This window comes from Equus przewalskii, chromosome X, assembly GCF_037783145.1.
Source record: "Equus przewalskii isolate Varuska chromosome X, EquPr2, whole genome shotgun sequence".
Lineage (NCBI taxonomy): Eukaryota > Metazoa > Chordata > Mammalia > Perissodactyla > Equidae > Equus > Equus przewalskii.
In genome coordinates this window covers 122,639,840-122,656,610 of record NC_091863.1, presented here as the reverse complement: position 1 = coordinate 122,656,610, position 16,771 = coordinate 122,639,840, and the positions used below count along the sequence as shown (strand labels likewise).

The following is a 16,771-nucleotide window of genomic DNA, read 5'->3' as shown; positions in this document are numbered from 1 at the left end:
AACCCATCAAGACAGGCGGGCAGGGCCCCTGAGGAGTTCTTGGCCCCTCTCTGGAGGGGTGGTCTAGCCTTGTGCTCTGTAGCCGGCAGGTGCTCGGCAAATGCTCCACTCTGGGAGGGCAGACGCTCCCTTGCCTGGGCCTGTTTCAGCCCAGTCTAAGGACAGTTGGAACAACAGAAGTGCCTAGAAGGGAGGGGAAGTGGCCAGCCAGGAGCCTTCCACCTGGTAGCCTAGGCCTCCTTGTCCAGCCCCGCACCCTCGCCTGGGGCCAGGGAAAGCAGCAGAGAGGAAGGCCAAGGGTCAGAGTGGCTCCCCTTTCTGCTCGGTCCCCAGTGCCACCCTGAGCACAGCGGCACACCGAGCCATATTGCACAGTGTTTCTTTAATTGAAAGACAACCACCGACCTCAGAAGCAGCCCCTCCTCAAGCTGGGTGTGATTGCTCAAAACTCCCGCCACTCTAGGGGCTGGAAGGTGAGGGGAGGGGAGACCTAGCCATTTTTTGGGGGGAAGGAGACAATGAAAAGTATGCTGGGGATTCCGGTGGAATGGCGGGCCCCTCCCGGGGGCAGACCCCCAGGGTCTGACCAGGCCTGTGCTCCCCGCTTGCCTGTGGAGCGCATGCGGGATGCAGCGCCTTCACTCACCAGCCTCTACCAAGACTGTCTAAGCTTGGGGGTGAGGCCCAGGCAGGGCAGGCCGCTCTCCGTCCCCCACAGCTTGCCTGGGTAGGGGTTGGGCAGAGGCCCAGTGAGACAGAGACCAAACCCAGCCCAAGGATGTGAGAGACAAGAGGGAGAATGAGAGAGACAGACAGAGAGACAGACAGAGAGGGAGAGGACTGGTCCAGAGGCCAGTAGATCAAGGAGGCTCGGATAGATGGGCTATAAACTTGCAGAAGTGAGGCGGGCGACATGGGAGGCCAAGGGTAGCAGGCCAGGCCAAGGTGGGTTGGAAGCTGGAAGGACACAAGAAGGAGGAACGTGTGCCGGGCAGGTGGGTGGGCTTGCTGGGGTTTGCTGTCTCCATCCCTGCTGGCCCTCTATTGCCCCCCAGATCCAGGGACCATCTTCCTAGTGGACTGGAACCTTGGACCATTTGGTTTCAGGGTGAATGGGAAGGAAGCTTTGTGGGGGTGCCTCTGAGTGGCTACAATGAGGGAAGGGGCAGCTGTGAAGCCGAGGAGCATGTGATCGGGGCTGGGCCTTGTTCCCCACCTGCACGCTTGGGACCCAGGATGAAGGCATCAGGGGAAAGCTAGTGGGGGCCAGGGACCAAGGGTAGGGCTGGGTTGGGTGCAGGTGGGCACTGGCTTTGCTCCCTTACTCTGCCTCCCCCTTCAGAACATCTGCTATGCTCCTCAGAGACCCCGCCCAGGCCAGCATGGTGGCTGCTGCTGCCTCTACTTTTTGTAATTGCCAAACTGGATGGCCAGGCGGTCGGTGACGCAGCGAAAGGTGGCTGGCTGCACCTCCCAGTAGGGCACAGGGTTGTTGAAGAGGCTGATGCCATTGTAGTAAGCCCGTTTGACCCCGAAACCCACGGGGCAGAAGTCGTTGACGCCCACCTTGGTGATGTTGTTGGTGTGCAGGTAGACCACCTGGGGGTAGAAGAACGTGGCTCAGGCTCAGTGCCAGTGGCCCAGTTGCCCCGACCGCCGTCCTCAAGTCTGTTCCAGCCTGGATGGGCCAAGTGGAGGGCAGAACCCAGAGGGCTCAGGCCCTCCCTCCTGGCTGAGCGCTGCTGGCCACTTCATGGGCATTATTTCATTGCCTCGTATCTGCACAGCCCTTCGAGGGCCTGGATGTGATTCTCCCATTGTCGGGAGGAGCAACCCGAGGCTTGGGTGTGGGTGTCGGGCAGGTGTTGGCCAGGATTAAGACACTGGTTTGTGATGGGGGGCAGGGATGAGGGACTCAGGTGGGGTGTATGGTGGGTGGGAGGTGAGGAGTGCACGGAGTCATGAGGTGAGATGGCCCTCCCTGTGTGTTCCCTGGGCTCCAGGCCTGCTCCCTGGGGAGCAGCCTCTCACTCCAGAGACCAGGGGGCACGAGAGGAGAAAGAGCCTGCAGGGTGACCTCTTCTTCCTCCCAGTCCTCAGGGGCACTTGCCCTCTAGCTCTCAAACTCCCTGAAGCCCCTCTCCAGGGCAGCGTGGTTGGGGGTGGGGGGGGAGGTGCGCGGGGCGGGGGGCGGGGCGGTACTGGGGCCAGGGGGCGGGATTGGGGGGACACTCAGATGGCAGCAGCGCCCTCTAGAGGCGGAGAGGACGCCGGCCGCTAGAGGGCCTGCTCAGCCGGCATGCGCGGCGCTGCCCCTGCAGCCGGGCCGCCCCGACGCGGGGCTTGGCTGGGCTTGGCTCTGACTGGACAGCCCACGAGAATAGCAGGTCTCCTGGCACGTGTCAATGGGGCTGAGAAAGAGACTGAGGCCCAGGGAAGGCCTGGGCAAGGCCAAGTTCACCCGTGTGACTGGAAGCCAAGCCAGGGACAGGGGCCCCTGAGACAACCCCAGGGAAGGCCCTGCACCCTCTCATCAGCCCATTTCCTGCCATGGGCTATCCCTGTCTTGCCACAAATCTGTGCACCCCCATGCCCAGACTGTTCCCCAAACTCCCAAGCCCTGCCACGCCTTTCTGGTGTCCCACCCACCTGGGAGAACAGCCCCAATATCTACCAGGCCAACTCCTGCTCATCCCTCACAGCCTCTCTCCACCCGTGCCCCACCCTCCTCACTGTCCACGGTGGAGTCCTCGCTCTCCTCCTCTTCCTCAGCACAAAGCATTGGCACTGAGGAAGGAGTCCTTGTGACTGCTCCTTTCCAGATGAGGAAGTGGAGGCAGAGAGAGCAGGAGTAACTGGCCAGACCACGCAGCTGGCCACCTGCACGGAGGGGTCCCACTCCACTCTGTACCTGGGCCCTTCCCATGCTGGGCCCGCACAAGGAGGGGGAGGGGGCTGAGGAACTGCCCTGGGGACATGGGCTGCTCCCCTCCCCCAGTCTTAGAGAACCTGGCAGCGAGGGCTGTCCCCCGGCTCTCACCTGGAGGAGCTTGAGGTCGGGAAGGCCAGCAGGCACCCTGGACAGCTTGTTATTGTCTAGGTGCAGCTCCCGCAGGGTGGGCAGAAAACTCAGGCTGCCATTCTCGATCATGCGGATCTGGTTGTGGCCCAGGCCCAGCCTGCGAATGGGTGCATAAGATGTACTTAGAGGCCAGAGAAGAGAAGAATGGTGGGGTGAGCCCCGGGACTCCCAGCCCACCTGTACAGCTTGGAGTAGCGAAGTAGATCCTCCAGCTCAATAGCCTGGATTTTGTTGTGGTCCAGATGGAGTTCATTCAGGGTCTCTGGGAGGTCTGCCGGGAAAAGAGGGTACTCTGAGCTGAATGCAGGAGGGGAGGCCTGGTGCTGTGTGTAGGAGGGTGGGGAGGCATGGGGGGTATGGATGTGGGCAGGAACAGAGGCTCTAGCTCTGCCCCAGGTTGGAAGAGGGGGCTGCCGAAGCCCTCCCTGAATAGACTGGGTCACTCCCGATAGCTCCAAGCCCCCAGCTCTACCCATCTGGGCCCCGGAGGCCTGGCAGCGTTCGAAGCAAGGGCTGCCTTCCTACCTTTGGGGATGCCAGTTAGCTTGGCCTCGGAGATTCGCAGGTAGTTGAGCTTCAGGCCATCGAAGGCTCCAGGTTGAAAGCCACTGTTCTCCAGGGGATTCCCACCCATCTCTAGGAGAGAGGCCCCCTCAGCCCCAGAGCCGGAGCTGGGTAGCTGCCCGCACACCCCCAGGCCCTGTCGGCTCCCTGGCTTCGGCTGGCCTGATGGGCCCTCTAGTCGCCCACTCCCCGATATCACCCTGAGAGTAGCTCCACTGATTTATTGGGTTAATTGCAAACTCCTAGCTGTTCAAGACCACTAGCCCCCAAGGGCACTGGCCCTGGCATTGGCCTCAGGGGGCAGGGGGAGCAGGAGGAAAGGAAGGGGAGCCAGAGTTCAAGGTGGGGTGCCCCCCAGTCCACCTAGTCCCTCTGGCCAGGCCCTGGCGGTCCCCAGCTGGCAATCTGGCCACACTGGCTCTTTCCCTTTCCTCTCTCTACGGTCCCCTGCCTTCTCTTCACCTTGCCTTGGTGGCTATGGGGAACGCCCCTAGATAAGCCTCCAGAATGTTCCCTGAGGTCCCCTGGGCTTGTCCATGGCTATGCTGCGCTGGCTGGAAGAGGCCCCTCTCCCAGACCCCCTCCTACCGGCCACACTCACCTATGCAATTCATGTTGCGCAGCCCGCTGAACACGCCCTTGGGCACCTTGCGGATGCGGTTGTCATGGATGCGGAGCTCCACCAGGGAGCTGGGCAGGTTGGGAGGGATCTCCACCAGGTGGTTCTTGGAGATGTAGAGCTTCTGCAGCTTCCGCAGGGGGCTGAAGGCCTTCTCGTGGATCTTGGAGATCTTGTTGTTCACCAGGACGAGGGCCTGAGGCAGCACGGCGGGCGCCAGAGGTGAAGGCACCAGCTCCGCATCTCACCCTCCCCTGCCACCTGAGCTAGTGATTCTCAGGACTTCACAGATGTCTGAGCCCCGGATTGGCCTGTGCTCACAGGCAGAGCGCAGAGCAAGGAGCCGGCACCCAGGCCTGCAATGCTTCTACTGCCCAGCGCAGCCCACCACTTTCCTGAGCCTCAGTTTCCCCACTTGCACCCTGGCTGCAATGAAATCTATTCTTCCTGTGTTGCTAGGAGGAATCAGTAAGATGAAAAGTTTTCAGCTGAAAAGAGAATTGGGCTGAGTGATCCTGTCCTGCGCTTGTGGTTGCTGACACACACGTAACCCATGATCCCAGGCGCTCCCGCCCCACCTGCCTCCAGACTTCTCTCAGCACGCCATGGGTCCCAGGTCCCCTTTCGCCCTCCACATGTATGTGTACACCCCCATCTGGACGCAACTCCCCAGCTGCAGACTGCCCACCTCTGCGCAGCCTCACCGAAGGGCTCGGGGGCTTACATAGAGATGCTGGAGGCCTTTGAAGTCATCCTTTCGGAGCTCAGAGATCTCATTGTTCTGCAGGTCCAGCAGTGTGGTGTCGGGCGAGATCTCCTTGGGCACAGCCTTCAGACCTGGGGGCCGGGGCCACCATCAGCAGTGTGAGCCAGTTCCATGGCCCCAGAGTGGCTTAGAGCAAGATGACACCCACGCACACTGACACACACACACACGGGGCCTCCACCACAGACAGGCGGAAGCTCCGGAGCTGGTAGAGGGGAACTCTTCTTGTTCCCCACTCACGGCACTTGGACAACTGCACACCCTCCCACGCTGAAATCAGGGTCCCCAAGCCTGCTTGGGTTCACTCCATCCCCACCCCCACCTTTCTATGCCCATCCCACAGGATAGACATGTGTCCCCTTGGTAGGGGCACTCAAGGTGGGCCTGCGCTTCCACACAACCTCCTCCCCCACCCAGGCTCTGGGACTGACCCAGGTCGGAGCACTGAACGACCCGCAGGTGACAGTGGCAGCCGAAAGGACACATGGCGCTGAAGGTGGGTGTGAGGGAGTCCAGGTCTGGGATGCCCGAGGTCGTGTCAGCACCCGAAGCCTCCTCGTCATTCAGCATGGGCAGCCCATCGTCCAGGGTGAAGTCCCAGAAGCCCTTCTGCTCAAAGGGCAGGGCCTGGCTCAGGGCCAGCAGGGATGCGAGGAGCCACAGGGGCCACATGGTGGGCATGCCTGGGAGGCCAGGGTGAGGAGGGGCCGTCAGAAGGCCTCCCCAGCACCAGCCCCCGCCCTCTGGGCCCTTTCCCAGCCACCCTCCCAACACAAGGTGCTGGAGTTCTGTGTGCATTGGCCTGTGTCCCCCATCCTTCACCAGGGACAGCCAGAACCCAGGGCAGGCGCGGTGGGGCAGGAGGCAGCAGAGGGAGGGTTCAAGGGTGGGCAGGAGGCACTAGGCAGGATGGGGGTACTGCTGGCCAGGTGGCACCTTCTTCTGCTCCCTTTGGCTACCAGGGGGGACTTGGCTTCAGTGGGCAATGCAGTGTCTCCCCAGTTAGCCAGTCTGCAGCGCTTCCCCCCACCTGCTGCCACCACACACACACACACACACACACACACACTTCCCACTGAGTCAGCTGGCAGCCTGCCTGGGGGGGTCAGTGAGGTGAGTGGAGGAGGTAGAGAGGGAAACCCAACTACCCACAGCCTTTGAAGAATTCAGATTTGAAGACACCACTGAGGCCTGGGCCGACCCCCCATGCCCAGGAAACATGGGCACAGTCAGGGTTGACTTAGGGGACTGTGAATCGCTTCCTGTCCTGCCTGAGTTCCCCATTGCAGGGCACCCACATTTCTCTAAGAAAGTCCAGAGGCCAAGGCACCAGACTGGGCATGCTGGGCAGAGAACTGGGCCAGCCCCAGGGGCAAGGTGGAAGGGGCATGGCCCCCCACCCTCCCCACTGCTCCCTGGGGCCTCGCTTCCTCCTCTGGCCCCCGAACCTTCCCCTGGCTCTACCCACAGAGCCCCAGGGCTCCCACATCTGCTCCTGCTCGTCCTTCTGCCTACGACTCGGCCCCCGCGCGAGGCCACCGGAGGGGAGCAGGCTGCCACCAGGGTGGCGGGCAGGGTCAGGCTTGTCTGGGGGCCCCCCAGGTGGGGTAGTGGGGCAGGGGTGGAGGGAAAGCTGCCCTGCCCTGAGTCTGCCCCCAGTGCCCACATCGGCCTGCCTCCTTCCACCTACAGCAGAGGCCACTTCCCACCCCGGGGTGCCTCTGCCGGAAGGCACTGTACAGAAAAAGGCATCCCTGCCTCTCCCACCATCCCCACATGCCAGGATTTCCCAGGAAATCCCAACCTCATTTTCCCTATCTGTTAAACGGGAATAAAGATGCCTGCCCTGCTTGCCTCTCAGGCTCAAGTGTCTGGGGTTGCCCTGGGTGCATCTGTGGGCAGAGAGCCCAGCTGGGTGCCAGGGGCCTCCTGCAGACCCGAACCTGCCCCATGCCAGGAAGGTCCTCTCTTGGGCCCATCTTGGCCGAGGAGAGGCTAGCTCGGGCTTCAGTGGGGCTGGGTGAGCCCCCGAGCCTGACGGCTGGCTGCAAAGGCAGAAGGAGGCCCTGGGGGGCAGAGGGCTCTGCCCACTCTAGGCCAACATTTTCTGAGCGGCTTGGCCCTGCCTGCTGCCTTTCTGGGCAGGCCCAGTCGACGTGGGGGCTGCGCTGGCTGCTGGGGGTTGCTGCTCTGGAGTCCTCCCACCACAGGCTGAGGGGCTGGGCACAGCCACGCTGCATCTCAGGTTCCCATTGATCCTCGTCTTGCCACCCCCTCTGGCACTCCTCGGGTACCCCCTGAGCAGGTCACGTGGCCTTCCCTGGCTCCCACCATCCCTGAGGACAGAGCTGCAGCTGCCGGTGGGACGGAATGGAGCAGACTTCCCGGCAGCCAGGGCTTTGGTGTGCTTGGCAGGCGGAGGCTGAGGGCCCAGGACAGTGTTCAATCAGCTCAGCTGAAGAGCTAGCCCCAGAGCAGTTCCAGCAGGCCCCGACAGCCCTCCTGAGTGCATGGGCCCCAGTGACAGGTTCAGAGAAGCTGCCTGCCTGCCCTAGGATCACATAGCAAAGTGAGGGTCGGAGCCCAAGCCTCCGCTGTTTCGCTAAGCATAGAGAGTCAGACTTAGCGCTGGCCTCTGGGTCATCAGAAGTCCCCATGCCGGGGGAGCACCCAGCCTCTCTGGCTCCTTCTAGCCTTGAGACCCCATGATCACACCCCAGGTCCGTCAGCCCCGGGCTGGCCAAGCAAGACCCAGGGGAGCCCCCCAGAAGGCCTTGGAGCAGAGTAGGGAGAACGCCCCCTGCTCACCTACCTGGACTGTGTGTCCCTCCTTCTTCCTTAAGGGTTTGCAACCCCCTGGGCAGAACAGGGCAGGTCTAGGCCTCTGGAGCCTGCTGCTGCTGTGCAGGGCCCTTGCCCAGGTGCCACTGGACACCCAGGGCTGGGAGGAGGGGGAGCAGTGGGAGAGAACAGGAAGGGGAGGATGAAGGCGGGAGAGCAAGATGGAACGGAGAGAGGGAGGAGACTGCTCCCTCCTTCCCGCCCCCGCCAACACCGCTACCTCACAGGGGGAATGAGTCAGGGCTGGAACGCCCAGAGGGAGCCTTGGAAGGCTCTAGGATCCAAAACCCACCTGGACAGGTTGGGGGGGGGGTGGTGTGGGGTGGTCTGACCAGGCCCAGGGGAGGCTGAGGGGACAGGCCTCTTACAGCCTGCCTGGGGCTGGGGAAGGCTCAGGGTCTCCACAGGAGTCCTCAGGCCCCTCCACCAGAGGAGAAGATGACAGGCACTGGGAAGGCCGCGAGGGTGGGACTGGCTACTGGGGCCCCAAGTGGGCTCATGGGACCTGCCCTGGGGAGATGAGGGCTCTAGAGGAGGTGAGCCAGCTCAGAGCAGCCATGCCTGATGTCGCAGTATCTGAGGGCTGCAAAGAAGCTGGCGGGTGGGGGGTGCGCAGGGAGGAGGCCAGCCCTCCGGCCCTTGGCTCCAGCACAGGCTCACTCTGAAGGGGAGGGAGGCTGAGGGCTTGGAGGCCCTGCACCAGGGCTCCGTTACGGAGGGAGAGGACAAGGTTTGGCTGGTTCTCCCCAGCTCCTGGCTGGGCCCAGGCAGTGGGCAGGCTGGCAGGGTGGGGGCCGGGCGGGCTTCCCGGCACAGCCCTCATTTCCCCTCGGGGAACTGGCATGAGACTCAGCGGCTAGAACTATGCAGACAGGAGGGGGCCAGCAGACACAGAGCCTGTAGAAGGAGGCAAGAGACCCTCAGAGAGCCAGAGGAGCCAGGGTAGGGCCTCCAGGGGATACCCAAGAGGAAGGCTCCCCTGCGGCCGGCAGAGTTAGTATCCTCATTTGATGGGAGAGAAAACTGAGGCCTAGAGAGAGGAACTGACTTTCCCCAGGGCACTCAGCCTGAGATCTGGAGCCCAGCTCAGGCGACTGCAGGCCCTGAGCTTTCGGGCCTCAGAACTGGAGCTCCCGGCACCCACAGCATGGGAGCGACGGGGGCCTGGGCCAGCTGGTTGCCTTGCTGGGCAATGCAGAGAGCCGGGGGAAGGACTCCGAAGCTGGTGAGGGTCGGGGTCAGGGGCTGAACGTCTGGAGATAGGCCCAGCCGCCCTCCCAGGCTGGCCCTGCCTTCTCCCCATTGCCTCACTCTGGGGCCCCACCTGTGCTCACACACATGTACGCAGACACACACACACACACAGACACACAGACACAGGCACACACACGCACACACACACACACAGGAGATAGGCGGGGCTGAGGCCCAGGGAGCAGGAGCCCCCCATGCGCAGATATGGTGAGACCCACGGCAAGTCCCTCTACCCCTACTCCCCATGCTACCCAGGCCTCTGGGCCTCGGTTTCCCTTCATTGGCCTCCCTGGGCGTGGCCCTAAGGACTTCAGGGAGGACCTCAAGCCCCATCAAAGTGTGCTCTGAGCTTGCTGGACCCCACCTCCTCAGAGCAAAGGAAAGAGGTGGTAATGGTGGTGAGGCCTCAGGCCTGGGGCCCACAGATGTGAGCAAGGGAAGAGGCTGGGCTTCCTGGAGCCTGTGCTGCCGACCCAATAGGGCCCTCCTTGTCTGGCCCTCTGAAAGCCAGCGCAGTCCTCCGAGTGAGATTGCTCCAGGTCACAGCCAAACAAGATGCATTGGCAGTCTCTGAGAACATGGAGGAGCCATGCCAGGCATTCAGGCCAGGCCAAGGGCGGCAAGAGGAGGACTTGAGGTCTGGCATGCCCTGGGAGCTCGCCTGCAGATGTGTGGCCCACAGCTGCCAAGTCGCAGATGCCGGGCGCTGTCCTGTGGCCTCAGCCCAGGGTTTCTGGCCCCACCAAGCAACCTGACCTGAACTGTGACACGGGTGCCAACTTCCACCCAGCCCTACCAGGTCCCTGGGACTGTGTGGGTTGGGAGGGGTGAGGAAGACAGGCAACACAGATACCCTGCCCCCTTCCCCTCCGTCCACCGAAGCCCTGCAGGCCCAGTTTCCACCAGCAGGCCAGTGGCAGGGCCTGCCCAGAGCTCCACCCCACAGGCGGGCACTGTGCCCAGGCCGACACCCAGCTGCTCCCTGTTGCCTCCCGGCCCCCAGCCCATTGGCCCCCTGATGACTCTAGTCTGTACTGGCGTGTCAACCAGAGAGAGGGAACATGTGCCACCCATGGGTCTGCTGAAGCCCACGTGCGTGCATGGGGGGCAGGGCGACTGTGTGAGGGGCTGGTGGCTGGAGTGAGGAGGGGGTGGACCCTGAGCCATACTCCATCTGCGTCTGCACCCCGGCCACCCCAAACCCACGACCATTGCCTCAGCACGCCATCCAGGCTGCAAGGGCCAAGGCAGCTCCCTGCTGTGACCCTGGCGCAGCCGAGGTAACTGGACAGCTGGGTCCTGTGCTCTGGCAGCCTTCAGGGACAGACTTGATTTGGCTGGGGGCATTGTAGGCTGCAAGGAACCAGCAGGGAGCCACCACATCGGCTGCAAAGGGCTGGCACCGGGGAGGTGGAGAGCTGGCTGGTGCTGGCTGGGTCAGACCTCTCTCTCCATAGCATTGAGGAGAGTCATCCACCCCCTCTCCCACCAGGAATCCTCTGGAAAGCAGGAGAGTCCAACTGCTGGCCTTCTGCCATGCCAGGAGTCAGGCAGCAGATGACCTAGGTCAGCTGGGGGTCCTGAGTTTCCTGGTCCTTGCACACCTGAGCCATGTGCCCCTCCTCCTCCACCCACTCACTGAAGAAATCCTGAGCTCCTCCTTGCCACGTTCCAGAATCTTCGAGGAAGAGGAAGGATGCTGTCACTTCCCATGGGCGGGGCAGGGGACTCAAGTGATTTCTTAACATAGCCCTCCCCTAAGAAGGAAGTGCCGTTTTCATCACTTGATGAATGGGTAAACTGAGGCTCAGAGTTTACCCAAAACTCTTGCCCAAGACCACACACTGAGGAAATGGTAGAGCTGGGACCCCACTCTCTCTGTCTACCTGCCCATCTGTCTGGCCGCACCCTCTGCCATCGTAGACTTTACTGCAGGCCCCAAAGCAGCAACATCCCACCCTCTCTGGGCTGTGAAGGGGGCCAGACCAGCCCCCGGGGCCCTGGAGAAGACTCTTTGGCAGCTCCCTCACTCTAGCTGGGAAGTTCCCCCAGGCATTTTTAGATCCCAGCAGGCGCCAGACCCCACAGGGAGATACTCTCAGCCTGGTTCCCAGAGACTGGGGCCCCACCTCCCTCCCTCCCTCACGGAGCCAGGCCAGGGCAAGGGGACTTGGCCCTGTTCCCTGGACAGGAGCGCGCCAGGCCCCCGGGAAGGAGGCCCTGTTGCCCCTCCCCTTCCTGGGCCCAGGGTTTCCTGCAGCCCCTTCCCTGCACTGAGTCCCTGCTCTTTGCCAGGGGCTCTGGCTGGGGTGGGACTCGGCTCTCTGCAGCCAGCCCAGAGGCCCCGGGACCTGTTCCCCTTCAGCCCCTCCCAGGGATCCCGTGGTGCCCACCTCCTTGCAGCTGGGTGGCTTCTAAGGCCAGCAGGACCATAATGAAGGCCGAGCTGGGACTCAGACTGCCAGAGGATCAAAGTCGCCCTGGCTTCGTGGACTTCCCCTGTCTCCCGGGTCAGGGCTGCCAGAGCCAGCCTTTCTCTGTTCTCTGCAAGTCCGGCTTCTGGTCCCCAAATCCCCAATCCCGCAGCCACTCGGGCCTCTGACTGCTATGTGCCCCCTGGCCATGGGAACCCCCAGAGGCAGCTGGTGGGGGAGAAGCAGGGGTGAGTTCAGAGTCACACGAAGTCTAGGACCCCTCCCAGCCCACTGCCCCTCATCCTACAGCTCAGCCCCGGGCTGGTGTTTCTGCTAAGTTTGGCTTTCAGATGCCGTGGACTGGGAGAGCTAAGGTGCAAGGAGGCTGGGTAGAGCCCCCAGTCCCCTAAACCTGAGAGATGTGTCACCACAGGGAGGGGGCAGGCGCGACTCATCTGAATCCCCCGGCGCCTTTGCTGAGCTCAGGAACGTCATTGATGCTGGTCTGCCAATGAGTGAGAGCTGGCGCTGCTCTGCAGGCTGTGCTGGGAGCTGAGCAGCATCTGGACGAGCTGAGGCTGGTGGGCTCTGGACAAGAAGGCGCCCTCCACAGCCGCTCCTGGAGGTGCCCCGGAGCAGAGAGGGAGAGAAGAAGACCCTGGGGGACCCTTAGGCTGTGGGCTGCAGGTGGGGGAAGAACCTTTACCCCAAGACTTCCCATCTGGAAAGTGGAGAAACGAACCACAGCCCCAGGGAGCACTGGGAAGCTGGTTCTGGAAGCCTGGAGAAGGGCTTGGCCGGGGGGCAGGCCAGTTAGCCTTAGTGGGCCTCGGGCCTGGGGTGGGACTGGCAGACACCCTCTGCATCCCCCCATTGCAGCCCACTCTGCCCGTCCCCCACTGACTCCCTCTAAGATGAAATTTACAGAAAGGGTTCTGTGAATGATCAAGGTGTGGGACCCAGTGTCTGAGTGGAAGAGGACAGAAGGGAGGGGAGGGGCACTGACTGCCCCAGGCACCAGACAACAGGAAGGGGCAGAACTGGCAGGACTTGGGTCTGCCTGCCTTCAGAGAGAGCCCATGCTCACCCACCATCCCACAGCTCACGGCAGGGTGCCCCGGGAGCACCACCATCACCTCCCAGTCCCTCAATTTGAGCCAAGTCCTTGGGCAGGTGTGTCCCCTCTCACCAGTAGGGCTGACAGGTGTGAGGGGGGTGGCTCAGGGCAGGGACCAAGCTCTCCCACCCTGGGGTAACCAATAAGGAGGATCAGGAGGGAGTCGTGGTGGGCGTGGGAAGACTTTCTAACTATCAGGGGTGTTGGAGGTGAGCAAGGAAGATGAGGGGCCCCAGTCGTGCCACCTGCAGGACAAATGGTCCAGCGGCCCAGCAGGTGGGGCTTCAGAGGCCCCACGGCTGGGCTGGGGCTATGCCTGAGGCGGTGTGTACAGTGCCTGGCTGGGCTGGGAGTCTGGGGGCCTGGGTCGATGCCCGCTGCTCGTGTGTTCCGAGGGAGGCCCTGGGGGATGGCCACTCTCCCATGCCGTGTCCCCAGGCGGCTGAGGACAAGTGACTGCTGGGACAGGACTGTGTTGCACTGTCTCCACGGGGCTTCTCCAAGGAGTGGAGGGATGGCGGTGGATGGGCCCGGGAAGCAGGGAGCGGGGAGGAATGGGAGCCCTCTTGGAAAAGGTCATATGCGGGCTCATCACAAATCCTTCCTCTGGGGACGTGACGCTGGCACTGGAAGGGACACTGTGGTCTTGTTTGAGTGACTACGGAATGTTGCTAAAGAAAGGAAATTCCTGTCTTACGAACATCCCGTTTCTTCCTATCCTTTCCAATTCACGAGCCTTCAGGGGGCCAGGGTCCCTGGGGGGACTGGGGAGGAATTCAGGCCGATGCTCATAAATCACCCTGGACAATGGTCAGAGGGCCAGCACCTCAAATTTCTGGGTCTCCAAAATGAGCCGGCATAGAATGGCCACCAGACCCGTCGGCGAAGGGGCTGGACCTCTGACTCTCCATCTACACAACGGGGACCCTGGTCCCTGCTCCAGGGCAGGGCCCAAAAGCAGTAGAATGGTTAATGCCCACTGTGACCTGGGTCCTGGGGCACAAAGGTGGACCAGTGGGTGAGTGGGCCAGGGCGGCCGGGACAGCCATTCGGCAGCTGGCTGGCTCACTACGGGAGTCCTCTCTGCTCCCTGGCTCCCAGCCTCTTCCCGCTGCACAGCCTCGTTGCCTTGGAGGCAGCCCTGTACCTTCCTTTTGACGCGTCCACACAGTCCTGCCCTCAAAGACTCCCCCATGCTGGGCCACGGTAGCCAGACATGGGCAAGTTCCCCTCCCAGCTCTGCCTGGGTGGGGAATGGCACAGGCAGCTGCAGGTCGCCAGGAGGCGCTCCTCTGCACATATGCAGTCCTGCACACGCATTCTCGCGCATTTGTGTGAAGCTGCAGCCCTGGATGCAGATCCGGGGAAACCTTCCTTCGTGGCACCAAGGGAGGCTCAAGCATTTCCAGCTTGTCTCAATCCCAATCAGTCCCCACAAGGTAGAGAACTGGCAGCCCAGGGAGGGAGGAGCCCCCTGAGGATGGGACTGGCCACATCTGCAACCTGAGTGGCCCTGAAGAAGACTATTCGAGAACAATCTCCCTGGCCTGAGGGAGGTCTGCCCCCCCCCCCGCCCCCACCGCTTGCCCTGCTGTGGAGGATCGTGGGCCTCCTGCTCCACTCAGCAGAACCATTTCAGGCAGCCCTAACTAACCAGTGCCCAGGCCCCAGCCCCGCCCATGGAGCCGCAAGGGAGGTGCTCCCATCCCCCAACCTTCCAAGGCACTTGGTGGCACACCCAGAGAGTTCCATTCTCTCTTGCTCCTCTCCTGGGTCTCTGGCAGGCCCCTCAGCATGCTAGCCATTTTGGGAGCTTGCAGGACAGGGGCGAAGGGCCCTGCCACCTCCCACTCTAATCCCCACAGGCTATCATCGTCAATGCTCAAGTGACTTTGAGGGTTCCCTGGGTGGTTTAGGGTCAATAGACAGGATTTGTCAGTCAGGATTTGTCAGCCTGGGTCCTGGCTTCATCTCTACCTTTAACTGGCTGGGCCACTGTAGGCAGGTTCCTACCCCTCTCTGGGCTTCAGTTTCTCCCTCTGTACAGTGGTTGGGGCTGGGTGGGACCAGTAGGGCCTACTCTTCCCCTCTCAGACGGCCCTGAGGGCAACCCTGCAGCTACACTTTCTTCAGACCTGGGACTCTTTCTCCATTCCAGAGACTCCCCATGCCCCAGTTGGGGGGCTGCCTTTGGGGGACAGGGCGTCTAGTCAGGGAGCTCTTGAACCTCAGCCATCCCTAAAGGCGTCCATCCTGGGATGATGGTGTCTCAGCTTGGAAGTGAGCCTGTGTCCTCACATTTACTGAGGGTCCCCAGAAGGCCTCTGGAACCCCAAGCCGGGCCTGCTCGGGGTAACATGGCACAGTTGCCTGAGTTTCTCTCTGTCCCCCTCACCCCCCACCATTCTGAGTCCCAATCCAAGGAGGTTCTGGGGACAGACAGGACCGAGCCACCCAGGCAGCCCTACCCAGGGCCCTGGAGGGAGACCAGGGCTCCGTGGACCCACACGTCTCCCAGGAGGAGGTGGAGGCACGGCATTAGCCTGTGGATAAGCAAGGAGTATCTGGGCAGTGTGCCTGGGGCGTGCCTGGGAAACCAAGTCTCTCAGCCCACACCAAGGACCGGCCCCTGGCAGTGGGATTGCTCCCCGGTGCTGAGTTCTGGTGGGCACCGAGAGGTCTTTCTGATGGGGGCCGGGTGCAAACTCCACCCCCACTCCAGCAAGGAGGCGCCCGAGCAGAGCACAGGGTGAGGCCGGTGGGAGTACAGGGTGCGCCTGGGACTTGCAGTGAAGGGAGAGGACCGCTGGCAGAGCTGGGGTGCCAGCCATCCAGCCGTGCCTCTGCGACGCTCTAGGGCGGCAGCCAAAGGGAAGGACCCCAAGGGTGAGGCAGAGAGGGCAGACACAGAACGGAGCTGAGCGAGGTCAGAGGGGAGAGGGAAGGAGGGCAAAAAAGGTGCTTAGAAGAGGGAGGGATGAAGAAGCAGAAACGGGACGGGACAAGGACCAAGGGGGCCACAGGGTGGCGACGAAGGGGCGCAGACCAGGAGCCTGCAGCAGTGCCATGGGAATCCACAGGCAGCCTGGGGGCAGGAGAGGGTGGTAGGGGGGCAGTGGGGACAGGGGTAGGGACGTGGAGGGGCAGTGTGGGGGCAGCAGGGTTGGGGGCATCTCAGGGACGGTGAGGGGACAGCAGAGCCAGGGATGAAATAGCCAGGGAAGCTCAAGGCCAGCGTGGGGACAGTGTGGGGCTGGCGTGGGGGCCCTACCTGGGGAGGGGAAGCAGCCGGGCACAGCTTGGTTAGTTGGCAGGCTTGGGTGTCAGGCAGTCCGTGCGTCTGTCCGTCGGGTCGTCCTGGCCGTCAGAGAGCAGCTGCTCACTCCTGGGCAGTTTGTGGAGAGAGGGAGACAGAGGCGGCGGGAGGGAGGCTAAAGGCTGGGCGGGCGGGCCGACGACGACGGGAGGGGACGGCAGGGAGGGGGCAGGGAGGGAGGAAAGGAGGGAGGGGGCTGGTGGGGAGGAGAGGGAAGGAGAAAGGGAGGGAGGAAGGGAGGGAGAGAGGCAGGGAGGGGGTAGGCTTCCTGGCCCCCCTGGCAACTTCAAAGGCAGCAATTTTCTTGTAGACAGCTGGGCTAGCTGCACCCCCTCCCCCTCACGCCCCCCAGCATCCCCCACCCCCACCCAGGGCACATAGCAAAGGGACGCACACTCTCGCTCACACAAGAACCCTTGGCGTCTCTGGGCAGGCTCAGCCTCAGAGTCAAACTTTCCACTGCCCAGATGGGGACACTGAGGCCCAGAGAAGGGCGGGAACTGGCTTGCTGGAACTTGGCCGGGCAGAGGGAGGCTAGAGGGTGCAAACGGGAAGGGAGATGAGGGGAGGCGGCCTCTGGTGGCTAGTCCAGTGAGGGGCGCAAACGGAAGGGAGATGAGGGGAGGCGGCCTCTGGCGGCATTCTGTCCCGAGCCCACCCAGAACCTGCGGCAGCCTGGTCCTAAACAGGGAGGTGGTTCTCTGGGATCAGGAAGGCAGCTGTTGTGGATTTCTGGAAGGGCTTGATCTAGGCTCATGGGCACTCTGGCAGCCCCAACCCCCACCCCACTCTAGGCTT

The 16,771-nt window shown here is 62.6% G+C and overlaps 1 protein-coding gene across 2 annotated transcripts; it reads right to left on the bottom strand.

The window, feature by feature from the left end:
• Positions 1-363: 363 nt before the first annotated feature.
• On the bottom strand, positions 364-16,400 carry BGN (biglycan). 2 transcript variants are annotated; one of them, XM_070604855.1, is made up of 9 exons: positions 15,929-16,400; positions 7,844-7,972; positions 5,463-5,714; positions 4,990-5,102; positions 4,248-4,461; positions 3,608-3,718; positions 3,260-3,353; positions 3,041-3,179; positions 364-1,599 (listed from the first exon to the last, which is right to left on the bottom strand). In XM_070604855.1, exons 3-9 carry the CDS (start codon positions 5,710-5,712, stop codon positions 1,402-1,404), a joined length of 1,119 nt encoding a protein of 372 aa, XP_070460956.1. In that variant the 5' UTR covers positions 5,713-5,714; positions 7,844-7,972; positions 15,929-16,400; the 3' UTR covers positions 364-1,401. The 2 variants fall into 2 exon arrangements, with proteins under 2 accessions (XP_070460956.1, XP_070460957.1); XM_070604856.1 differs by lacking the exon at positions 7,844-7,972.
• Between the last annotated feature and the right edge of the window lie 371 nt (positions 16,401-16,771).

Excerpts from the sequence above, each read along its gene's own strand:
- BGN (XM_070604855.1), bottom strand. The coding sequence starts at position 5,712 with ATGCCCACCATGTGGCCCCTGTGGCTCCTCGCATCCCTGCTGGCCCTG. Across the intron at positions 3,719-4,247 it reads GCGCAACATGAATTGCATAG|AGATGGGTGGGAATCCCCTG; the intron begins GTGAGTGTGGCC and ends CCTCTCTCCTAG. Across the intron at positions 3,354-3,607 it reads GCTAACTGGCATCCCCAAAG|ACCTCCCAGAGACCCTGAAT; the intron begins GTAGGAAGGCAG and ends TTTTCCCGGCAG.